General features: G+C 41.3%; 1 protein-coding gene across 3 annotated transcripts in view; it reads left to right on the top strand.

The window, feature by feature from the left end:
* Positions 1 to 25062, top strand: part of WWTR1 (WW domain containing transcription regulator 1) — a 154424-nt gene that overhangs the window by 112360 nt on the left and 17002 nt on the right. For all 3 annotated transcript variants that reach the window (XM_011958940.1, XM_011958938.1, XM_011958939.1), the window contains exon 4: positions 15494 to 15696. In XM_011958940.1, the coding sequence (XP_011814330.1) occupies positions 15494 to 15696 (203 nt within the window). The remainder of the gene's footprint in view (positions 1 to 15493; positions 15697 to 25062) is intronic.

Below are 25062 nucleotides of genomic sequence, written 5' to 3'. Positions count from 1 at the left end.
CTGTGTCTCCTCTAGTTTTAAGTGCACATTATATTTTTCCTGCAATTTGAGGGAATCTCAGGGTCGAAACTATGATATATTAAAATCAGATGGCTTTGGCTTGAGGCATTCCTTATTTCATATGTTTGCATTCACTGGTGCCTTCTCCGTCCTCTACCCTTAGCTTGCTCATTTTTCCTCCTATCAAGAAGACCAAAATGGAACAATGTCTTTAGCTCTGACCCTGGGATGTAAAGACCTTTCACAACAGATCTCAAGCTTGACAGTCAACTCTCTTGGTGTCTCAGGTCTTTCCCAGAAAAACCTGCAATTTCCTATTCTGGGTGTCTGGTCCTCAGGGGCAGCTATCCAGGGGTGTTTCTTCTGAAAGACCTTCCCAGCCAGTCTGTTGGGGTAGCTCTCTGTCCTGTCTTCCTCTCAATGTTTTAAAATTAGAATTTTTTAAATAACAGTTGGGGTTGGGGATAGAGGTGGGAGGCTGGAAGGAACTATGAGTATGAAGTATCAGAATTATGTAGCACAGATTACAGCTGGGATTCTGTTCCATCCAAATTCCAATCAGTTACCAAAGCATTGTTTAATAGGAGTTTCCTCAAAGATCAGCAGTGCCACAGAACAATGGCCCATACATAACACAGTTACTCTGGTCCTTGCTGGACTGAGAATTCTCAGTCTCCAGGAGGTTTGGGGTATGTATAGACAAGTTTTATTTTTTAAAATGTCAGTATTTATTTTGAAAGAATTGTTAACTTACAGAAGAGTTTCAAGTTTAGTCTAAGGAATTCCCATATACCTTTTCCCCAGACCTGCCTTTGTTAATTGTTCGATTGTAAACATAGCCACAGTTGCATCTATCTATCTGTCTGTCTATCTGTCTATCTATCTATCTATCTATCCATATATATTTTTTTCTGAACCATTTGAGACAAAGTTGGAGACATCATTCTGCTTTACCCAGAAATACTTATATTCTCTCAAAAGACATATTTTTTTTTCTTTTCTTTCTTCTTCTTCTTCTTTTTTTTTTTTTTTTTGGAGATGGAGTCTTGCTCTGTTGCCCACGCTGGAGTGCAGTGGCATGATCTCATCTCATTGCAACCTCCATCTCCTGGGTTCAAGCAATTCCCCTGCCTCAGCCTCCCAAGTAGCTGGGACTACAGGCGTGCGCCACCACGCCTGGTTACTTTTTGTATTTTTAGTAGAGATGGGGTTTCCCCATGTTGGCCAGGCTGGAACTCCTGACCTCAGGTGATCTGCCCTCCTTGGCCTCCCAAAGTGCTGGGATTACAGGCATGAGCCACCGTGCCCGGCTGGACATTTTCTTATATAAGCACAGTATAGGTATCAAAATCAGGAAATTTAACATTGATACAATACTATTATCTAATAGCCCAGATTTGAAATGTCTTCAGTTGTCCCGGTGATGTCCTTTGTGACTATTTTTGTTTCTGGCCCAGGATGTGACTGAGGATCTCACATTGCATTTAGTTGTCTTGTCTCCATAATCTCTTCTAATTTGCAACAAGTTTTCGGTCATTTTGTTCTGGACCTTGACATTTTTGAGGAATATATAGGCTAGTTATTTTGTGAATCGTTTTTAAATTTGGATGTGTCCATCGTTTCTTCATGATTTTGGTTTGGGTTATACATTTTTGGCAGGAATACCATGGAAGTGATGTTGTGTTCTTCTCATTGAATCATATCAGGAGGCACACGTTTTGTCCCACTATAGGTGACATTAGCTTTGATCACTTGGTGAAGGTAGAGTCGTGGAAGGTGGGATGGGGGCAGCACAGCGTGCTTGTGCCAGATGGCTCCTCTAATGAGTATCTTCCATAAAGCTAATGAAATCTGTGGAAAGGTTCTTTGGTCTACCAGGTCTCTATAAGGTATGGCCTAAAATCATGTAAACTCTTCCCCTTGGGATGACTAACAAGTAAAATTTCCAACCTGCTCAGTTAAGCTTCACAGAACATTATTTATTTGATATATAATATATCTGTGCAGCTATATACACGCACCTAGGTTTTTTAAAAAATTTATTTACAAAAGGTAGGCTATGTTAATTAGAGTCACAAGCAGTTGACTGTCTCAGTGTGACTCAAGACCACAAAAAAACCCATTTCTCCTTCACTTTATTCTGAGTCCTGGGGTTGAGACCTAGACCGGCAGGTGTACTGCTTGGGGCCCATTCACAGGTTACAAGTTTCTCATTGAGGGCAGTCTGTGACTGACACACAGGTAGTTTTAAAATGAAATTATGATGCTTCCATTCATTTGTTCCCTACTCTTGCATCTTATAAAACATGTAATTCTTTTTTTTTGAGATGGAGCCTTGGTCTGTTGCCCAGGTTGGAGTGCTATGGCGTGATCTCAGCTCACTGCAACATCCACCACCCTGGTTCAAGTGATTCTCATGCTTCACTTGAGAATGCCTCCCCAATAGCTGAGACTACAGGCATACACCACCACGCTTGGCTAATTTTTGTATTTTTAGTAGACATGGGGTTTCACCATGTTGGCCAGGCTGGTCTTGAACTCTTGACCTCAGGTGATCCTCGCACCTCAGCCTCCCAAAGTGTTGGGATTACAGGGGTGAGCCACTGTGCCTGGCCAAAACATGTAATTCAAAAGGATAAAAATAAATAATTGAATTAAGTTGGGGTGAAGAAGGACTGTGGCTGAGAAAAAAATAAAGCCAGGGAAAAAATGCATACCATGGGGCCTTGTGTGGTTGCTAGAGGTACCTACAGATTTGGCTGTGAGATTCCTGGGGTGTTGTAAAGAAGATAATATGCTCTGTTATAGGAGTCAGATCATTCAAGAGATAAAGGCTTTCATGGTATTGAAGAGAAATGTAGTTTTTCTAGATACAGAGATGTAAGAGGGAGTTCTCCTGTACTTCCCCATAAGTCATCTAGACTCTGTGATCTAGGGGACAATGTCCTTAAGAAAAAAAATCCAATAGTGGCCGGGCACGGTGGCTCACACCTGTAATCCCAGCACTTTGGGAGGCTGAGGCGGGCAGGTCATCTGAGGTCAGGCATTCGAGATCAGCCTGGCCAACATGGTGAAACCCCGTCTCTATTAAAAATACAAAAATTAGCTGGGCGTGGTGGTGGGCGCCTGTAATCTCAACTACTCGGGAGGCTAAGGCAGGAGAATTGCTTGAATTGGGGAGGCAGAGGTTGCAGTGAGCTGAGACCATGCCATTGCACTCCAGCCTGGGTGACAGAGTGAAACTCTGTCTCAAAAAAATAAAAAATAAAAATAAAAATCCAGTAGTGAACACTAGGAATTTTATGGGAGAGGTTTTCTACAGTCTTTTTAAATACTGGGTGGTGGCATGATCTCAGAGCACCAGCCAGTGTTCACAGAAGACCAAAATGAGTGTATACTACATATGCATTTTGATTCAAAGATAACATTTAGAAAATTTAGAGTTGTAATTTTTTTGTTGTGTGTTTTCTTTTCATTTTTAAGAAGGAAGCTCCTTTTGACACATCTTCTCAAATAAAATTTAGAGCTACAGGCTTTTATTTTGTTTTGCTTGGGATCAGAATCTCCTCTTTGTAAGTGTTTAAAAGCAGAGCTGCTTTGGTTTCTGTCTGTTCCCCCATCCCTGCCCCAAACCTTATTCCTTTCCTTCCCAAAGATCCTGAACCACTTTACAGGGCTGAGAGACAACAAACTGACAGGCATTGATCCCAAGGAGTGGCCGCTTTCCTTCATGGTTTGTTTTTTTGTTTGTTTTTGAGACAGAGTCTCACTCTGTCTCAGGCTGGAATGCAGTGGCGCGATCTCTGCTCACCGCAACCTCTGCCACCCGAGTTCAAGCAGTTCTCCCGCCTCAGCCTCCTGAGTAGCTGGGACTACAGGCGCCCGCCACCACACCCGGCTAATTTTTGTAATTTTAGTAGAGATGGGGTTTCACTATGTTGGCAAGGCTGGACTGGAACTCCTGACCTTGTGATCTGCCCACCTCAGCCTCCCAAAGTGCTGGGATTACAGGCGTGAGCCCCTGCACCTGGCCTCCTTCACACTTTTTAACTTCACTGTGTGCCCCCAGAGCTTCTTCGTCTCTGGATTTCTTCAGAATTTTAAATTTTACCATAGAGTATGAAATAATCTAGCAGTTTCCCATGCAGTCCAAGCAGTAAGCTGGAAGGAGATTTCTATCAGTCTGTTATAGAGGCCAACCACAGTGCTCACCACAGGCAAGAGGCCCCGAGGGACCTGGTCCCAGCCCCTCACCCTCTGCTCCTCAGCCACATGGGCTGCTCTGATTTTGCACAAGTACTCCAAGCTCACAGTTTCCACATTAGGATCTTTGTACTTGTCCCCTACCCTGATTTCCATACTTCATTCAGATTTAGAGCACACATCACTGCTTCACAGAGGCCTTTCTTAACTTCCCTGCCTAAAATAGCTCCACATTTGTTTGTTCAAATCCCTTATCACTAAAATTATTCTGTACATTTGTTATAGCCTGTCTTTTCACTAGACTGTAATCTCCTATAGGGCAGGGACCTTGCTGTCTTCTTTATCATTGTATCTCTACTTCCGAGAAACAAGAGGAATGAATAGCTAGGTGAACCATAGATCATTGGAAAGAAAAAAATCATCGATAGTTTTATAAGCCAAACACCACCACTATTAATATTCTAATACTTTTCATTTCAAAGGTAATTAACTTTTTTGGGGTTACTAGAAATCCTATAAGATATGGGTACCATCCTCAATGAAATGCATATATATACAAATTTCCAAAATTTGGCACTTACTTCTACCAGATTTCCTAATCCTGTTACCCCTGGTTAAAATCTTGTTTTGTTTTTTTTTTCCTGAGTGGTCCTGGCCCAATGTAAAGCACCTAAACCAAACTATTGTTTTTGCTAATTTGATTGCTGAAAAAAGGCTGTTTCTTTAATTTGCATTTGTGTGATTCCTTATGAAGTTGATAATTTGCCATATTTTATTACTAATTGCATGTTCTTTTTTATGAATCGTTGAAGTCTTTTGACTGCCTCTTGGAATCTTAGTATCCGTTACATGCTCTCCATAATAAAGATGTTTACTAAAGGGGCATGCTATTAAAAAACACATGCACACATTAAAAACTAGCAACTCACACTGGCAACTTTTCCTCCGTTCCTTGTGGAACACAGCTGTGGATTCGTTTTCTCTTAGCTTGGGCCGCCATACTTTGCACCTGGAGTAGTTTTAAAATGATTCAGGAAAGCTAACCAATAAAAAGCTACAATAAACTCTCTACTGACTAATGAAAAATAAATGCATGAATCAGAGTTTCCATTTCCTGCTGGATAAAAGTATACCTATTGTCTGAAGATAATAAAACAGTTTTAGTTGTACTGCTATTGCCCAACCATGGAATTATATTCAAAATTACAAGGAAAACTTTGTGAAGCAGCAAAGTGAAGCACTAAATTTCCTCTTTTCCACAGGCTAGACAATTGTTTTTCTACATTCACTAACTCCACAGAGGTGCTTCCTGCCACAGGCCACTTGTGATAAATCTTGAGATATCCCTGCAATCAAATGGAGTCAGAGTAGCGCATTCTGATGCTGCTTTAGGTGGAAGAAAGATGATTTCTTTGCAGTCAAAAGGATCCAGAAGAAATCAGCCTGCCAGAAAGCTGTGATTTTTTTTTTCCCCTAGTCTTCCCTGGATATATTATAATGATCAGAACTAATGTCTGAATCCTGTAAATGCCAATAAAATATACATTTGGGGTAATGCAGTTATTATGAAAATATAAAAGCCAGTGTTACAGGCATTTCGATTTTTACACCTGAAAAAGCAGAGTTGCCTAGATACTTGCACACTGGTTTGTGGACTACATTACTGTTTGGATGGGCAGACAGGATAGCGAGGAGGAAAATCATTTCCTGGTGCTAAAAATTCAGGGTTTCCTGTGAAGTAAACGAAGCTTGGGTTACAAGTCTAAAACTAGACAAGTTTGGGGCATCTGGAGAACTGAAGGCCCATCTGGCAAGCTTTGGGGTACCTGGAAGTGGTTTTAAGGCTTGAAACAGTCAAGCTGGGAAAGTGTGGCAGAATGAACATATATTCCAGAGCTCTGTGCCTTATCAACTGAGCCGGCTGAGAAATTTCCCTGCAGTTATTCTCACCCAGAATTGGAATAAAGGGCTCAGTGTGAAGTTGGGATAGTACAACTTCTCGGTTTAATACTTTACAGATTTTTGGAACCAAATGCACCCTGAAGTGAAAAGCTGCTTTTTTTTTTTTTTTTTTTTGCTGACCTTGTTGGATGGCTAATACTGTTTCTGGGAAATAAGAGAAACAAGCGGCTCATTGTTGGCAGGAGCTGAGAGAGACACAAGGAGGGCGAGAGACGCATCTGCAGCCCTTTTTTTCCCCTTCATTGTATGGTGACTGAGTCAAGGCTGGACTGTGGCTGGGTTTTTCTTCCTACCTCTGTAGACATATGTTTTCCATCAGACAGGGCTGCGTGACACCTGACATTGGCCAGTTCACATGAGTTAAGCCGTGGACGGCCCATAAACGGAAGAAAAGACCCACAGCTGCACCCAGACACTCTTGATGCTGAAATGTTTTTTAAAGCTTGGTGTGGCTGAGTCTGCACATGCATCAGAAACGATTTACACCTGTATGTTTTGGCTTGCTTCTTTGAGTTGCATATCATTATCCCCCCAAAGCCGCTATGCCAGAAGGTCTAGCATTGGCTGATGGCAGCACCTCTCCTTTCCATATATATAAGTCTTTCTAAATTATGAAATGTGAGTTTTCAAAGTTTATTTGATTTTTGTCTTTTTCATCTTTTGTTTCTGGAGGATTGAAAAACAAAGTGCTCTACCATTTCTATAAAGTGAGATCACACAAATGGTGTCATCAAAACATGCGATTCACGTTGATCCCATCATTTTGAAGTAAATCAGTAAATTAAAATAGTCTGCTTTAGACTTTTTCATGAAATAGGGAAAAGGAAACACTACTTGGACTTTTCACCAAATTTAACTTATCACGTATATTTTGATGACTGTGAAAAAGGGTTGGGCAGTGATTGGTGATCCGTGCAGCTAATGCCAGCTGTAGCATTCTAGCAGGCGTTCTGGGCTTCCTAGGTTTGTCGCAGCCTGTTCCTGAGGTCTGTGCTGAGGCATTTAATCTTCCAATATTCCTCATCTCTAAAATAAGTGAATTAATCTAAATCATTGGTTTTAAAATCTGTCCCAGAGTTCCATGCTAAAATCTCAGGGGGATGTGAGCAGAAGCTAACCTTAGTTAGTGTTCAGTTTCCAAAAGCTGGGCCCTGTTCAATGTGTTTTAAACATTTGTTTAAAGTTTCAGCATGACACTTGAGAAGCGCCTGAAGGGAAAGCAGAGTGAAAGCACAACCAAGAGAATTTAGAGAAGACAGTCAAAGGTGCCAATATTTAAGTGCTCATTTCCTCAGCTGATGAAAGAACCCTGGGACATAAGGATAGCCTCTGCTTCTAGCCATATACTTGGCTCTGGAGAAGGATTCTACTACTAAAGAAAAGTTTGAGAACCATTGGTCTAAATGGACTAAGACCCTTCTATCCTGAATTTCTATGGTGATAGCACAAAGTCGGGTAAATACATGGCCCTCACCTGTAATGAGTGCTGTGGGGAAAGTGATGGGTTTGTAAATCATGAGTGAAACTCAAAATGAAATGGGGCTAAGCAGGGAACTATGCTTTGGAAGTAAGAGGAAGCAACAACTAGAATGTGGTACTCTTTAAATATTCCCATATGAAACTCTAGGGGTAAGGGTTAAAATGCATCCTCAAGAGAAGAAGAGTTACGGGTGGGGCATTTCCATTTTTTTCTGAGTTGTCATCTTGATTATGTTTCTACTTGAAATTTAAAAAGCCTATGATGATCATTTTCCTATAAATGGAACTGATATTTTGTTACCAATTTCTAACCCCCCCTTAACCTTGCTTTAGGAAGAATGTATTTAGTGCCTACTCTGTGCCTTAATCAGATTTGAAATGCACTAAAATTATTTTTGTTCCATTTTTGTAAGAAACGAAGATCCATATCATTGTGATTGGTCCTGAGGGGTAGCAGGAGACTTGGCTCCTTCCCAGGTCTTCTTTATAAAGAGCACAAGTCCAGGAATATGAGAGTTAGTTCAAATCACAAGAAGAGAATAGTTCAATGTTTCTTAAAAGAGCTTCATTTCAGGTGTATGGCTCAACCAGGAGTCCAACAGGAAAGGTTTTCCTGACTTTCACACTTAACCAAGTGCATGTTTATGGGTGATATAATGCAGTCATATATCATATATATGACATAAATATAATAAGTAGTGCTTGATTTCCTTTGAAAATTACAGAGAAAATAAATATGTAATATTCCCATTCCGATTATCATGTAATATGGATACAAAAGGACAATCACCTACTTATAATCCACGGAGGACGCACTGACAGCTAATCTGGATAGCCTGACGGTTCTGAATAATAAATGGTCATTTTGTAGTGGCACCTCGTTCTCTTTTTAGGGAAGGCATTAGGGTGGAAATAGGAAATTTGAGTTCTGCTGCCCTGAGTCAGCCCTAGGTCCATGGGCGGCCACAGGCCTAAAGTGACAAACCATCCCATTTGCCTGGGACTTCCCCAGATTTAGCACTGTGACCTGTGTCCTGGGAAACCCCTCAGTCTCAGGCAAACCAGGGTAATTGCTCATCCTCTGTGACAGAGAAGACAGAGAATGAGGTGATTGTAAAGCTTTGCATTCTAACTTTTGGAAGCTCTTATGCTCCCCTCTCATGTTGGGTTTAGGTTCCTGGAAAGTGTTTCTGATGAAGTTTATATGAGCTTGCCCAAGTATCAAACTGAATTAAACCCTTGTTCCAAGGAGGAAGCTTCCCAGATGCCATATCAAGTGCATTACCCAGTGTGTGTCTTTGAATGCTGCATATTTACCTATTTTGAAGAGACTGCATTCAGGTTTTAAAAACGTCAGCCTCTACTTGTTCTACTCTCTCTCTTTTTTTTTCCTTTCGAGATGGAGTATCGCTCTTGCTGCCCAGGCTGGAGAGCAATGGCATGGTCTCAGCTCAGCGCAACCTCCTGCCTCCCGGGTTCAAGTGATTCTCCTGCCACAGACTCCCGAGTAGCTGGGATTAAAGGCATGCGCCACCACACCCAGCTAAATTCACCTCAAAGTGCCAAGAGTAGAGATACCTCCACTGAAAAGTTTGTTGTCAAAAGGAGAGAGGAGGGAGATGCAACAAGAAACACATACTAGCCTGAGATACTCATCTTCACTTTCCAAGACTCACATGTGAACTGGGGAGAAGGATTTGAAGGGAGTCAAGTAATTGCTGCGTCTTGTTAGGGCTTAGGTGTGACTTCTAGCCACTGGGCGCCAGCTGTTCTTTCCATAATCCACTCAGAGCCAGCCCCTTGCAGGCCTGTCTGCTATGGTTTTCGTACGTGAGCTTACCCTTATGGTTTTGTTTTCTTCACTTGGCATTGTATATGTGTATGTGTGTAACTAAACCCTATTTTAAAAATGAGGGAAGCAAGCCCAGGACATAGAAGAGAGAGCCACTGAAACCCGCTGAGGCCAAAAAGACGTTTGTGAAACATTCCAGGAGGCGCTCTGGGCAGCTTCTGATTCACTGGCCTCCCTCATCGTCTGCAGCTCCTGGCTTAGGGAAGCCGCCAAAAGCACTTTCTCTATGAGCTGTGGCTCTCTGTTTCCTGGTGTTGCAAAAGGCAAAAGTTCAGGATTGAAGCCTTTACCTTTTCCATGTTTGCTTCTTATACAGCAAATCTTGTGCTGGCTTAGAATTGAGTCCAGGGAACTTCCTCGCCTTGAACACACACTTAGAGCTTTGTAGAAATGACCCAAGTGTACCCTCGTCGCAGGCAGCACTCACCAGAGGGTCATGTCCAACATGAATAACCCCCACCACCTCCCCATTCCCGTGTTGACAGTTTGCTTCACCAAGGACACAGTCATTGAATTGTATCTCAGATGCCTTGGCACGGGTGGGTTTTGTTTTGTTTCGTTTTTTGTTTTTGTTTTTGGTTATGTTTTCCTTTATAATGAATAATACCAATTAAGTGTTTCTGGTCACAAATCTGCAGAGCATGGTTTTATCAATTTCCTAACACAGAAGAGAAAGCCAATTATTCCAAAAAGAAAAAAAAAAGAAAAAAGGAAAAGGAGATGAAAACAATGAAAAAGAAAAAGATAAATGGGAATCTAAATTTAAATTCTGACTCTCTTGGAAGGAAAAACAGAAAAGATGTCCCTGCTTTAGCTTTGATGCATTCCTGCTTCGATGGAGAAATCTTCTGTTTGGGTTACTCCTTTCTGTGGGGACTGGCAACAGTCTAGAGCTGACGAGGTCTTTAGCCTTTTTGAGGCAGTTTGTGGCAGTCTGCCCTAATCCGGCTTGGCCTCAGATACTGCATTTGGAATACTCTGACTTTTCTTTTCTTTTTTTTAAGACGGAGTTTCGCTCTTGTTGCCCAGGCTGGAGTGCAATGGCTCGATCTCGGGTGACTGCAACCTTCACCTCCCGGGTTCAAGCCATTCTGCAGCCTCAGCCTCCCGAGTAGCTGGGATTACAGGCACCCGCCAACACACCCAGCTAATTTTTTGTATTTTTAGTAGAGACGGAGTTTTACTATGTTGGCCAGGCTGGTCTCGAATTCCTGACCTCAGGCGATCCATCCGCCTCGGCCTCCCAAAGTGCTGGGATTACAGGCGTAAGCGACCTCACTTAGCTCTTTTTTTTCTTTTTTTTTAATGGAACTATTGTTCTCTCCCTATAATGTTCTGGAATATCATCCCAAGGAGTATTTTGTTCATCACAAATTTAGATGTTTTGCCTTCCCATGCTCTGCTGAGGACTCTGTTTCTCTTTTTCTCTGCCTCAGGCCTCCTCTGCCCCCAGTGTCAAAAGCAGTGGTTTTAAAGAATCTCAACCACCAGTGAAGCTCATTAGCTCCAATGTTAATGATGGTTCAGTATGGTTTGAAATTAAACAACTAGAGGGAGCAGAGAGGCAAGTTGAATCGTGGGTTCCTCAGTTGAGTCAAGTCATCTGGCTTCTAGGATACTGACCAATTTTATGATCTTGATAAAATTCACTTTCTCTGAGTTTTGGTTTCCTCATCTCCATAAGGAGAGGCTGCACCAAGCAGAGTCTCAGCTTTGACAGTCTTGATTATAGTCTAAGCTGTATTTGTTGTTTTTCAGATAATTTGGGGCTTCTTTCTTTCACTCTGCCAAGAAAATATTGAGTCTGATGCTTATATGGCCATGTTTTTGTTTTATGCTTTTTAATTTTTATTTTCACTTATGTTTTACATTAAAAGATAAATTCATGTAGGAAAACGTAAAATAGTACAGAAAAGGAGAAGGAAGATCTCCCATCCCTGATACCCGGTTTCTTCTGCAGAGGTGCTCGCTGTTGCCAGTCTCAGGTGTATCCTTCTGTGGAGATTTGCTGCACATGCATAATATGCCCCACCTTTTCTAACCGCAGATAGTAACATGCTTATACATACAGTTGTGTCCTTTGGGATTTTCCCCTCCTGGACGATCTCTAAGAAACATTGGAATCATCATACGGAGTTTCTCTAAATGCATGGACCATATCTCCCACTGATGGACATTAAGATCATTTTTAATCTTTTACAGTTATAAACAATACTGTTTTGAATATCCTTGTACAAACTGCTCTGTTGGTATGTGCTTTACTTTGAAAACAAAGCTATCATCTAAGTTCCACTCTTTTCCAGACTCTACAGTTAATAATGAGAGATGTTTAGTCTGAAAGATCAAATCTAAATTAAGTGGAAGAAATCAATGTCTCCACCATTACTTCCTGCGAATGTCTCATGTAGGGGCAAGTGTTTTGAAGACTCCCATAGGTATGGCTTGGGAAGAGCTCTTCTCCAAGTCTGAAAGTCCCCCAGATTAGGACTCAGATATTAATAAAATCTACTGAGCAATATCTGGTTGCTATGTGGCTTTGAGTAACACAGTACATTGCTTGTGAGTACGCCCAATGCAGCATTTTGTATACCGACAAGGGCAGTCTACCTAAGTGACTGATGATAGTCCTACTAGAATTTATTACGTCAGTAAGTTACCAGGCCTGAGTCAGTTTTAAAATTTTTCAAAGTATCTAAAAGTCATAAAAATTAACATAGGGCTGGGCGCGGTGGCTCATGCCTGTGATCCCAGCACTTTGGGAGGCTGAGGCAGGTGGATCACTTGAGGCCAGGAGTTGGAGACCACCCTGCCAACATGGCAAAATCCTGTCTCTACTAAAAATACAAAAATTAATGGGGCAGGGTGGCACACGACTGTAATCTCAGCTACTCGGGAGGCTGAGACAGGAGAATCTCTTAAACCTGGGAGGCAGAGGTTGCAGTGAGCCAAGATGGTACCACTGCACTCCAGCCTGGGTAATAGAGTGACACTCTGTCTCAAAACAACAACAACAGCAACAACAACAACAACAACACAGGGTTAACAACCTGTGCCTTTGAAGCCTTTTTTTCCTAATCTGGGGATTTCTGATACCAGAATTATTGGGCATCTTTTTTGTCTTTAGTAGATGTATCAGATACTACCATATTAAATATAACTACTAGTAAGAACATACTTTTATAGAAGGTTCAGAAATGGCTGTTCCTTGAAATAATTATCATTCTTCCATCTGCGCCTCTCTTCCCTGGATGACATAGGTTTCAAGAATTAAACCCTTCTGGATGTCTGGATTTTGTCTTACTTGAATCGGTACTTAAGAGAACTTTTCCCCTGTGACACCGTCTGTGCACAATCCTTTACCTCCCACCCCAGGCCTTCAAGTAGAAGTTGTAATTATACTATAACAAGCTCTAGAAGTGAAATACTCATTTCAGGTCTTTCAGCATCAATCATGACTATGTTTTTTCTCTTGTTCTTAATCTAAGAGTGTAAGAAATGCCCAGCTGGTTTTATTCATTCATCAGATCGTTTCCTGAGCTTTCCCTGTGTACCTGGGATTGGGCCAGGAGGTGAGAATCCTTGGTGGTGGGCTTAATTCTAAAGAGGGAAACCTAACTGTCCAGGCAATATACACTGATATCTTCCCTTTTACTAGCATGTTACTGGGCCCAGAGTTGTAAATCTATCCAGGCTCTCCTCGAACCCTCTTAGTAACGCAAGCAACATTTGGGTCCCTATTTTGATGGCCTGCTATGTGTGTGGTACTTTCCTGCAAACATTTGAAAGCAGATTGTCTTTACAGGGTTGCTCTGAGGCTTCAGCAATTGTTACTTTTCTTCAGTCTCAGATGCGACAGAAGGTGGCTAAGGACAGTTGGACGTGGTACAAGAGGATATCGATTTTGGTCTTGGCTCTACTTGCCACTAACCAGGGCACATCCCTTAACCTTTCTGGGTTATAGTCCCTATTCCATAAAATAAGGGGATGGACTAGATAATCTCCCAGGTTCCTTATGTAGCCTAACAGTTTTGCATTCCATAAGCCACACATAAAAATCCATCTCATTTCTTCATACCTCCCTTCCACCAGCCCGTTAGTTCTCATGAAGGCAGTAGCTACTTTTCCAAGTTTAAGCCCAGTGCACGACACACAGCAGGAATTGCAATAACAATTTCAGTGAGTGTATGAATAAAAAAAGAACGTTTTTATCCCACCCTCACCTCCATCCTGGAGAAATTTCTGCCATTGAATTCTTCCTCAAAGAAGTCTATTCTTCTCTAGAAAAGCTTCAGTGTTGGCATTGTCTTTCAAATATATATATATATATATATATGTTCAAATATACACATATATTATACATTTAATACATACATTTAATATATCGAGGTTTGGGCTACTTAAATTCATTTAAGGAAATTTACTTGTAAATCATATTTCTACATAACATCCATAGCAAACTGAAGATTAAAAATACTTAACTTAAGCCACCGGATGTGGTGGCTTCCACCTGCAATCCCAGCACTTTGGGAGGCCAAGGTGAGAGGATTGTTTGAGCCCAGGAGTTCAAAACCAGCCTAGGCAACATAGTGAGATCTCATCTCTATGTTTAAAACATACACATATATATGAAATATTATAAAAATATACATATATTATTGTTTTAAAGTTAGTGATACCAAATATAGGAAAACAGGAGAATTTTTTTCTCAGAAATGAAGTGAGTATATAAAATTATACCTTCTTGTCTTTGATGTTGACCTAGGAGGAAATACACTGAAAAGCATGGTTTTCTTCATTACATGACATTGCCCAGCAGAAATTAAGCAAATTTGACTGGTAAACAATTTTGAGAAAAAGTAGCACTTTTAAAAATGCATTTTTGTAGAAATACCAATTATAAAATTTGTTTAAGGATTTTAAAATTATTTTTGTAAAGTGAAGATCTTTTTTCTTTTTTTTTCGAGACAGAGTCTCGCTTTGTCGCCAGGCTGGAGTGCATTGGCGCGATCTCAGCTCACTGCAACCTCCGCCTCCTGGGTTCAAGTGATTCCCCTACCTTTGTCTCCTGAGTAGCTGGGACTACAGACATGTATCATCACGTCCGGCTAACTTTTTTATATTTTAGTAGAGGCGGTGTTTCACCATGTTGGCCAGGATGGTCTCCATCTCCTGACCTTGTGATCCGCCCGCCTTGGCCTCCCAAAGTGCTGGGATTACAGGCGTGAGCCATTGCTCCTGGCCGTAAAGTGAAGTTGTATATGCTGTATGGTTGTTAAATGCAGATAAATAAAGAATTTTTTAAAAATTTAAAATATTTCTCATGTCTTTATCCAGGCACAACATGTTTAGCATTTCTGCGTAATTTTTTTCTCACTAATTTCTCCCTTTGAAGAAACAAACATTTTTTTCTCAATCAGATATTTGTTCCTGAGTTTAGCTCATAGCTCAGGCTTCCTTGCGGCATGCTTTTCAAACAAAGGATTAATGAAGTCCTCCTTATATGTCAGCTCCTGATCTAGGTGCTTTGTGGTACATGTTGCTTATCAATTCACTGGTTCGTGTACCAAAGATCACATGCCTTCCTTACCTCTGCCATAAACACACAGATGAACTGAAAAAGTATACACGTGTGTGCGCACACACACACACAGATGATCTGGTGAAATTATCTCATAAGTTGTGATAACCTTTGTGGAATTTGCTTTAGACCACTATGTTCTATGTAAGGCTTACAGTGTACTCTAGGCAGGGAAGTGTGAAATGAGATTTTAACAGAAACAAAAGCCGAGACTAGATGAGTCCGGATTGGGGCCAGTATTTGAGCCTCCATGAATTGAATTAAGGTAATAATTACTTAAACAGTAATGGTTAACAGGAAAGTACTTTGGAAGGAATCTCAGGAATCTATACTGCAAAGCACAAAACATTCTGATGGTCTATTTTTGATAAGGTATTGTGGGCCCTGGTCATTAATCTGTATGTTCTTCCCTCCTGCAGTGATGAATCACCAACACCAGCAGCAGATGGCCCCCAGTACCCTGAGCCAGCAGAACCACCCCACTCAGAACCCACCCGCAGGGCTCATGAGTATGCCCAATGCGCTGACCACTCAGCAGCAGCAGCAGCAGAAACTGCGGCTTCAGAGAATCCAGATGGAGAGAGAAAGGATTCGAATGCGCCAAGAGGAGCTCATGAGGCAGGTATGGCCTTCCATGGTGTCTGGTGGAGGCTCCCTGGCCTTGGTGCCAAAGCTGATGGATAGGTAGCTGCTCACCTTCAGGGTAATGCTTCTAGAGGAAAAGAGAGAATAGGGCTCCAAGCCCTACTCCAAGCCTCTTGATTAGAATCTAGTTTCTTCTCTCAGTGTTCTGCCTGCATTTTCAGAACCAAGTTTAAGAGTACAAGGATGAGCTGTATTAGCATGGCTGCCTTTGACTTCCACTGCTAGTCTTTAGGAGGAGAGAAAGGAGAAAGTAGAGAGACAAGAGTCTGTTGTTGTGTAACAAATTATTCCAAAATGTAGTTGCTTAAATAGCCATTTCGTTATATCACACAATTTTGTGGGTCAGAATTTAGAAGGGGCTCACCTGGGGCTATTCTTCTGCTCTACATGGCATTGACTGAGGTCATTTAGTGGTATTCAACTGGTAGATGGGTTGGTCTGTCTAGTTCATGACGGCTTTACCTAAGTGGGTGGCATGATGGTGAGGATTGCTGGAAAACTGGGCTTAGCTGGAACAAAAGCCTGGGATCTATGGTGTGGCAATCTCAGAGTAGTGGTACTTAGTACACAGCAGCTTGGGTTTTCAAGAAAAAGCATTCTAAGAGACAGGAAGTAGAAGTTGCCAATTTCGTGGGGCCTGGCTCTGGAAATGATCATGGAGTCGCTTTTGCCATACTCTTTTGGTCAAAGTAGTCACGGAGAACTACCCTAGATTCAAGCAGATAGTGGAGTGGATGTTCCTCAAAAGAAGTGACAAAGAATCTTGGTCCACCACAGAGCATGAAAAAGAGGGAAGCTGAAGGGAGAATGAGAAGGGAAAGTGGTTTGTATATGGACTCCAACAGAGTGCTCTGATTGATGCCTGGGCAGCAATCAGGCACTTTTGTGCCATACTCCATTCATTCACTTTTTATTCCGTCACTCAGGAGTATGTTACCATGTGCCCTCTGTGGGTCAGGCTCAGTGCTGTACTTCAAAAACGATTACAAGAGAATCCCTAAAAGAACCCACAGTTCTCTCCCTGTTTCAGTAGCTTGGTCTATGGAAGAGCAGAATTCTTTCTTCTATGTTGCTAAACTAATATAACCCATGTTTGCAGGTCTCATACTTTTTTTCTGGATACATTTTGGGGAGAAAAGCTTCAGTTTATTGTTTTAACTTTGCAGGCTTTGTTTTGTGACTCACATGAAGCAAGCTACTGAATAACTTCCTTTTGCTACTTTAGAGAAATCAGAGAAATAAGTAGTTTTAACATTCCAGAGAACTTTCTTGGAGCAAAGGACTGAGCATGTTAGAGTAAATGCTGTTTTTTTAAAGCTACATTTGATGCTTTCAAAAATGCACATTGACTTCCATAAATGAATAATGTATTTCTCATCAAATAAATTCCGGGGTATAAGAAATCTATATTGTGTGAGGTTTAAAATGCATGGTAAATTAAAATCATTTCTCAGATATAGTCTTTGAAAATGAGGAAAATGAATATAAATTGTGCTTCATTGCTCAGCTGAACTTTCCTCCAAGTTTGAGACATACAACTTAATAATTAGGTAACTACAGTTGTCTCTTTTACCCTGAGGATTTATGTTTGAACTTTCACGGTTATTTCAGGCTAACGGTTGTTTATACTGATTTTAGATATATAGTGTCATGTTTCTTGATGAGAAATAATTATATTATTAATGGTTTTCTGTCTTTGAATAATAATTTTATTTGGAATAATTTTTCTATTTTATAGAAAATTTGGGTAAAAAAATGTAGGGTAAACAGTATTACAACAGCATTTTATACATTCTCAGTTTTATACTTAAATGAGCTTTAGTGAGTTTTTTCTTTTCTACACAAAGATGTGACCATTCTACAAACAATGACTTGCTTCTCTGTTTTTGTGGTTATGTTTCTCTTTCTCTTGCTTCCCCTCCTTCTTTCCCACAGAAAGTGTTTCTGAAAAGGAGCGGGAAAAGTGGCCCAAATTGTTTCCTTTATTCTAGCTGTAGGTGCCTTTGAACCAGGATGTAGTACTGATGGTTCGTATTATGGAAATGCCAACCAAGTTCCTTAAATGCTGATCCTTGGAGGCTGTGGAACACGGGGCGTTGTGCTGCATCTTAGTGAGCAATTGCAGTGTATATGAAGCAGGAGAAAAGGTTGTCCAGATTTCCTCACAGAGGCTCACGTAGTTCAGCCTTGACTCTGTGTGTGTGTGTGTGTGTGTGTGTGTGTGTGTGTGTTTGTAGTTAGGAGGAGATGGAATTGTGGAGTGGATGGTTCTGGTGTTCTGATGCCTTTTTATTTTTGTTATGGAGTACAGGAAAAGGTCTAAATAGACTTTTTAATCATGACAGATTTCTTCCCCATGCAGAAGCAGCATGCTCCTGATTGTCAAAGATATGATTTAAGACCATATAATTAATGGCATTGGAGTGTTCTATAATAGTTCTCTGGGGCATTTGCCAGGATGCCTGATTATTCAATATTCAGGTGTGGACTGTGTGTTTCATCTTGGTGGGTTTTTTGAACTCTTTTGGTGATCCTCTGCTTCACTTTTTGAACCTAAGCCACGGCAGCAGCGGGAAATGGACTGGAATTATAAGTGCTCTTTGGCTCACTTGTTTAGTTGCCTTCCAACATCTGGTAGGAATTTGGAGAGATGGGGGAAATGGTGGTCCTGGTGAAATTTAAAGATTATCTGTAGGCTTCTGTTTGTTCTGTCTGCCCTACCCCTATGTCCTGGGTAGTCAACAACTGCCTGAATATCCCTTGCTCAGTGGACAGTTTGTAATTACTCTGGCTCTCCTCTTGCTTGTAGGCAGCCTTAATTGCACAGCCTGTCTTCTTGGGACCCATGCCCTGCAGGTAGGCCTAGACCTACCTGCCCTTTTACCAACCGAGCCTCTCTGGGAGCAAGACCCCAGGCTATGCTCTCTTTCTACAGTAGAAAGGGAGGCTGGCAGAATTTAATAAGTAGATGAATTTATCCCCTAATTATTAATACATTATCACTGCTGTCTATAGTTTATCATTCTTGAATGATACGACGAATCTGAAAGGTCCCTATGGAGAATATACTATATAAATATTGTTTCAGTTTTCTTCCTGCTATGCCATTGTTCCACTAGGCATGTAGTTTGATGATGTTGTGCCATGAAAAAAACAACCCTTTGGTCCTCATTGCATGATTTGATGTATGCCGCAATGCCAAAGGTTCACCCGTTAACTCATTGGCATTGAAATCATGCTAGGATATTAACAAAATGGATCTGAGGAAACTTTGATTACAACTCTAAAGTAAGCCTTCATTATTTCAGTATGGAAGCTGATATTTTTTCCTTCCTTCATTCCTTTATCTCTTCATTCATTCAATCAATATTTATTTAGTAGAAAATAATAGACAGGTAAATGGGACGTGACTGCCTTCGGATAACTTGTATTTTAGCAGAAAAGGAAAAATAATTAACTCTAATCCAAATTCATGGCCAGAAGAGTAAATTAAAACCATTCCCTGCTTCATAGGGGCCCAGTGGCTACCATCTTTGACTTTTATCACTGGAATTGAGACCAGATGCACCTGAGCAGAGTTCTGTGAAAGTGAGCATCAGATACTCCTTTTTCTTTCCAGTGGCGCCTCAGGTCAGCAAACTGTTACCATCTACAGAATTAGGATCAAAAGAGCCAGTAAGGTTTGCTATCTCTGCTGATAAGGAATCTTCCGAAGTAGGAGAATTTTCTTAAATGCGGTCCCTCCAATTTAGCATTGGCTGCTGTAGCAACAGAGCTGAGCTACTTGTATCTGATAATTGATGAATTGTCTTGAAATATGGCAGACACTCCAAGTAGAGGGGTACCAGGGAACATGAGGGGGTCCTACCAGGCCTGCAGTACACAGCCGTATCAAGAAAGTAGACCTCTTCCCACTGTCAACAGGCATCTACCGTGGAAGACATAAAGAGTGCATTTTTGTGAAAGGAAGTCTTTGTCCATGATAGAGTTTTCTTTTATTTTTATTGAATTTCCCAAAGGCTGTGAGGCTCCTTCAGGTTCACCAAAGAAATGGCAACTCTAGAAAAAAAGCAATTCTTATTGAAGGTTTGCTTTCTCTTCGTTTTTTAAAGGAAATTAAAATTTTCTTTGTTGAGTTTTTTTTAAGTAGAAAAAAAATTTTAATTCTTGACTAAGTGTGGTGGCTGACGCATGTAATCCCAGCACTTTGGGAAGCCAAGGCGGGGGGATCACTTGAGGTCAGGAGTTCGAGACCAGCCTGGCCAACATGGTGAAACCCCATCTCTACTAAAAATACAAAAATTAGCCAGACGTAATGGCAGGTGCTGGTAGTCTCAGCTACTCAGGAGGCTGAGGCAGGAGAATCACTTGAACCTGGGAGGTGGAGGTTGCAGTGAGCTGAGATCGAGCCACTGCACTCCAGCCTGAGCAACAAAGTGAGACTCTGTCTCAAAAAAAAAAAAAAAAAATTAAAAATATAAATTACTGAGTTACTTTTGTGATTAAGATTTTAAAAAAGTATTTTTGCTTAGTGCAAGAAGCCAGACTTCCCCCCAAAACTACATCCCGTATAATTCCATTTATGTGACATTCTGAAAAAGCAAAACTATAGAGACAGAGAAGAGATTAGCACTTGCCAGGGTTGGCAATAGAGAAAGAGGAGACTCCAAAGGGGCAGCACTGAGGAATTGTGGGGCAGGTGGCACAGTTCCGTATCTTGGTTGTGGTGGCTATTTCACAATTCTATGCATTTGTCAAAACTCAGACATGTATACTGCAAAGAGTGAATTTTACTGTATGTAAACAAAAAGAATAATAAAAGAAAATTAATTGCTACACACAAAAAGACAAAAACATATGTTTATGGTACAGAATGTATAAAATACTAAGCAACAAAAAAGGAAATTATAATCACCTATACTTTCACCTAGAAAGAGCAACTGTCAATATGTTGATGATTTCTTTCTAGTCTTTTTGTATGTATCATGTGTATCAATGTGTCTACTTTGTTTTTTAAAAAACAAAAGTGGTAGCATACTTTAATACTGTTTTGTTGCCTCTTCTTAATATATTGAGAAGTGATTTGTTTATTCTGTGTCAGCCGTGAAGTTGTGCTGTGACTTTGTATGTACCCATTCCAAGCGCCTAGAATCCTTTCTACAACAGGCCGTACATAAATTTTTAAAAGTCATGAGCCACACACACCCACAATGACTACAGAATATTCTGTTGTTACAACTGAAAAATTCAATGCAATATTTGCTCAGTATCCTGAAAGGCATGATTGCAACTTTACCAAATGAAATGGGAAATCGTAGTCACGGGTAAGACATTGAGAAACAGGCTTCTCAGTGCCTGTTTATCTAAAAGAACAATTCCTTGACATGAAAACAGGCATATGGCTTTACCTGAAGAGAGTATTTCTTTTCGTATGTATTATTCATTTAAATATAATGATTTGGGGCCATCTGTCTGGAAGATTTTAAGCTCGAGGGCCAGAACCTGGAAGATGAGTAAGTGGCAAAGCCTTAGCTCCCCCTTGTCCCTTCAATGGGGCTGGCTTGTAGAGAAATCATTATTCCCAAGCAAATTCAGCCCTGCTTTTACCCTCAACCTTTATTTTTGGAGGGGGGGTGGTTGAGGGACAGGAGAATGCAGTTTGTCAAACAAAAATGCTGACTAAGCCTGGTCTCGGTCGCCGGGGCAACAGGGACGAGGAGAGAGGGAGGCCTCGGAATTCTTTTGGCAGCTCTGTGGGATTTCTGCCGGGCTTGACAGCCACCAGGGCAGGCGGGCCAGCTGGCTGACCTCGCACAGCCATCCTGACAGGGCTCCTGGAGGGGGACACACCTGGCTGTGAGCAGCACTGGCCTCGGGAAGGTTCTGAGGCCTGTTTTTTTTTTTTTCTTTTTTTTTTTCATGCAAAGAGTAGCTATTTAGCGAGCTAGGAAAGTGTCATATTGGAGCAGATCATGAAGCATAAATGTAGGGCTATTTCATAGCCTTTGCTTCAGAACAGAGGACTATTTAAATTTTAGAAAAGCATTTCATAGCATTAGGCTTCAGACTTGACTGGGTTAGCAGAGGTCATGTAGTCTAACATTTTGTGAATCTATAAATCCCTCCATATAAGCTTGGCTATTTAAGTTCATTCATTCATATATTTGTTTTACAAATGCTCTAGGCATTAAATGTGCAACTGTTAACAACAGACCCAGCCCCTTCCCTCACAGAGCCTCCATTCTAGCTTGTGTCAAGTGTTTTATTTGCCTACAAGCCCCAGAAATAATCCATTTTCCAAAATGTCCCCGTGTGCCCTTGTTGTTGAATAATAGTATCAATTCAAGTCTTTTTTTTCCTTTTTCCTCTTTTTGAGACACAGTCTCACTTTATCACCCAGGCTGGAGTGCAGTGGCGCAATCTTGGCTCACTGCAAACTTCGCCTCCCAGGTTCAAGTGATTCTCCTGCCTCAGCCTCCTAAGTAGTTGGGATGACAGTGCCTGGCTAATTTTTTGTATTTTAGTAGAGACGGGGTTTTGCCATGTTGGCCAGGCTGGTCTCGAAGTCCTGGCTTTCAAGTGATCTGCCCACTTTGGCCTCCCAAAGTGCTGGGATTACAGGTGTGAGCCCCTGTACCAGGCCTCAGCCTTCTTTTTTTTAAGTGAAGACAGAAGAGCATCTAAATTATAATGTTTTCTTTAATGTGATTTGAAGGGACAACAGAAACCAATTGTGGAATAATACAAATTTGTTTTATGCACTCTGAGTAAAAAGAGCAACAAATAGACCATAGATAATAATGACAGACTTAATAAATGCCTTCCTAAAAGTATTGCAGTTTCGATTGTTCTTTTATAGGGACAATCTGGCAAGTGAGTATTAGTGATGAGTTGTTTCAAAAAGAGAGTCTCCGGGAAGTGTGACAGTGCATTTCTAGAATCCCTTGGCACTGAATTAAAAAAAGATATACATCAGTAATTTTGTTTTGTCTCTCCCCCACCACCCCACCCCGCCCAGTAAAGAAGATAAATAATTCAGCATTCTCTCTCTGAAGTCCCTCAGGGTTTTGGCAGAGAAAGCAATTTCTCTGCATCCAGAATAACTATTTTAATACTGGGATTTCACAATACTGTCTTTTTTTTTTTTTTTTCCTACTCACCCCACCCTTTATAATTAAAACAATCCAGTCTTCCATTTTTGTAAAGTCCCTGGCCACACACACTTAAATCAAGCAGAGCAGCCTCTGAAGAGCTGATTGCCATTTGTTTCCCTTTTGAAGTGCATTCTGGTGAGGGCAGGAGCTGGCTGGCAGAGTGTTCCCTCAGCCAAGGCGGGACAAAGCTGCAGATGCTTTCAGCTGCTGTTTACTTTCTCACCTCCTCCGTTGGTTTATTCCACAGGCAAGCTGCAGGCCAAGGACCTGGAAGAAAAGGAGGTTTGAGGTTTGCTTCCAGGGACACCTTCAGCTCACAAATCATCGTTTGTCTTTCACATATTTACTTCTCCAGATATTTTACATAAAACCCGTCCTCCAGCTGTTAGGAAAGGGTATTTTTAACCCATAAATAATTACTCACTTCAGAGAGCTAGATAGATGACCACAAACTCACCAAGAGATTCTTGAGCCCTTATTTTGCAAGTCTTTCCACCCCAAGCTTGGACATAGACAAAAAATAAATTAGTCAGAGGAGGGTTGGATCAGGGTTAGCAGGAAGAGTTTTCCTTCTGAAGAGTGCCCTCAAAATCGGAATTTATTTATTTATTTATTTATTTATTTTATTTTATTTTTTGAGATGGAGTCTCGCTCTGTGGCCCAGGCTGGAGTGCAGTGGTCCAACCTCAGTTCACTGCAAGCTCCGCCTCCCGGGTTTACGCCATTCTCCTGCCTCAGCCTTCCGAGTAGCTGGGACTACTGGCGCCCGCTGCCTAGCCCGGCTAGTTTTTTGTATTTTTTTTAGTAGAGACGGGGTTTCACCGTGTTAGCCAGGATGGTCTCGATCTCCTGACCTCGCGATCTGCCCGTCTCGGCATCCCAAAGTGCTGGGATTACAGGCTTGAGCCACCGTGCCCGGCCAAAATTGGAATTTATAACTTTGCTTGATGGGTTGTGAATTCCTAGGACATGAGCTCCACTCATATACATTGAAAACTATCATTGAATATGTCCAGTTCATTCTGTTGCCCTGTTTAAGGGAGGAAAACTATGTTCAGGAAAGTTAAATCGGCTGTTTTGTAAAATTTCCTCTGACCTGTCTGAGGTGGAGGGGTTGGAATTTCTATTTTATAGCTGGGAAAACAGGCTCGGAAAAATGAAGTAACTTGCCCAGTTCTCACAGCCAGTAGGTGAAAGGGTTGACAATTTGAGGTCTGCCAACCTCAACTTTTCTTTCTCTGCCACACTGAGACTTTGCCACAAACTGGGCCTCAGTTTCCTTGTCTGTAAAATGGAGATAACTGGGTTGTCATGAGGATGAGATGAAATAGCATTTTTTTTTCTTTTTCTTTTCTTTCTTTTTTTTCTAGATGGAGTCTCAGTCTGTCGCCCAGGCTGGAGTGCAGTGGCTCAACCTCGGCTCACTGCAACCTCCGCCTCCTGGGTTCAAGCAATTCTCCTGCATCAGCCTCCCGAGTAGCTGGGACTGCAGGCACATGCCACCATGCCCAGCTAATTTTTTGTATTTTTAGTAGAAACAAGGTTTCACCATGTTAGCCAGGATGGGAAATAACATGTTAAAGGGCTTAGAACAGTGTTTCACACACAGTAAGCAATATGCAATTTTTAGCTAATATCTCTGCCTCCCACACCATTTAACACTATCAGTAGCTTGTTCTGTTGACTGCCTCACTGTGCCAGGTCCATTATAAATATGCTTTCTCATCTTTATAGCATCCCAGCAAGATCAGTCTTATAAACCACCTTTTTTTTTTTTCCGATGAACAAACCATCAAGAAAGGTTAAGAATTTAGTTCAAGATGCCACAACATGTAGTAGCTGAACTGGGATTTGAACTCCAATCTTTCTGGTTCCAAAGACAGTTTTTCTCCTGTGCCATGCTGCCTTTTCGGTGCCAAGCTCTGGACATGTCTAATAGCATTAAACCCCAGCTACTGCTTGAGAATTCCAGTGGCTAATAGCCTGGAGAATTGAGAAGCAGGCAGTTCCTGCACAGAACTGATAACTAGAAAGCCCTTCATCATATCTGCCTCAAATCTAGGCTAGAAGAGATCTTCCTTCTTTCCTGTGACAGTTCATTAATAGTTTGAGAGCCACTGTGTGCCCTTCTAGTCTTCCCCTGTGGTTAAATAGCCCCATGCTTCTTCATAGGATGTGATGCCCTGACC

The sequence above is a fragment of the Colobus angolensis genome, unplaced genomic scaffold, assembly GCF_000951035.1.
Source record: "Colobus angolensis palliatus isolate OR3802 unplaced genomic scaffold, Cang.pa_1.0 Scaffold48, whole genome shotgun sequence".
Classification (NCBI taxonomy): Eukaryota; Metazoa; Chordata; class Mammalia; order Primates; family Cercopithecidae; genus Colobus; species Colobus angolensis.
The sequence above is the reverse complement of the archived record's forward strand: the minus strand, read 5'-3'. Positions and strand labels throughout refer to the sequence as shown.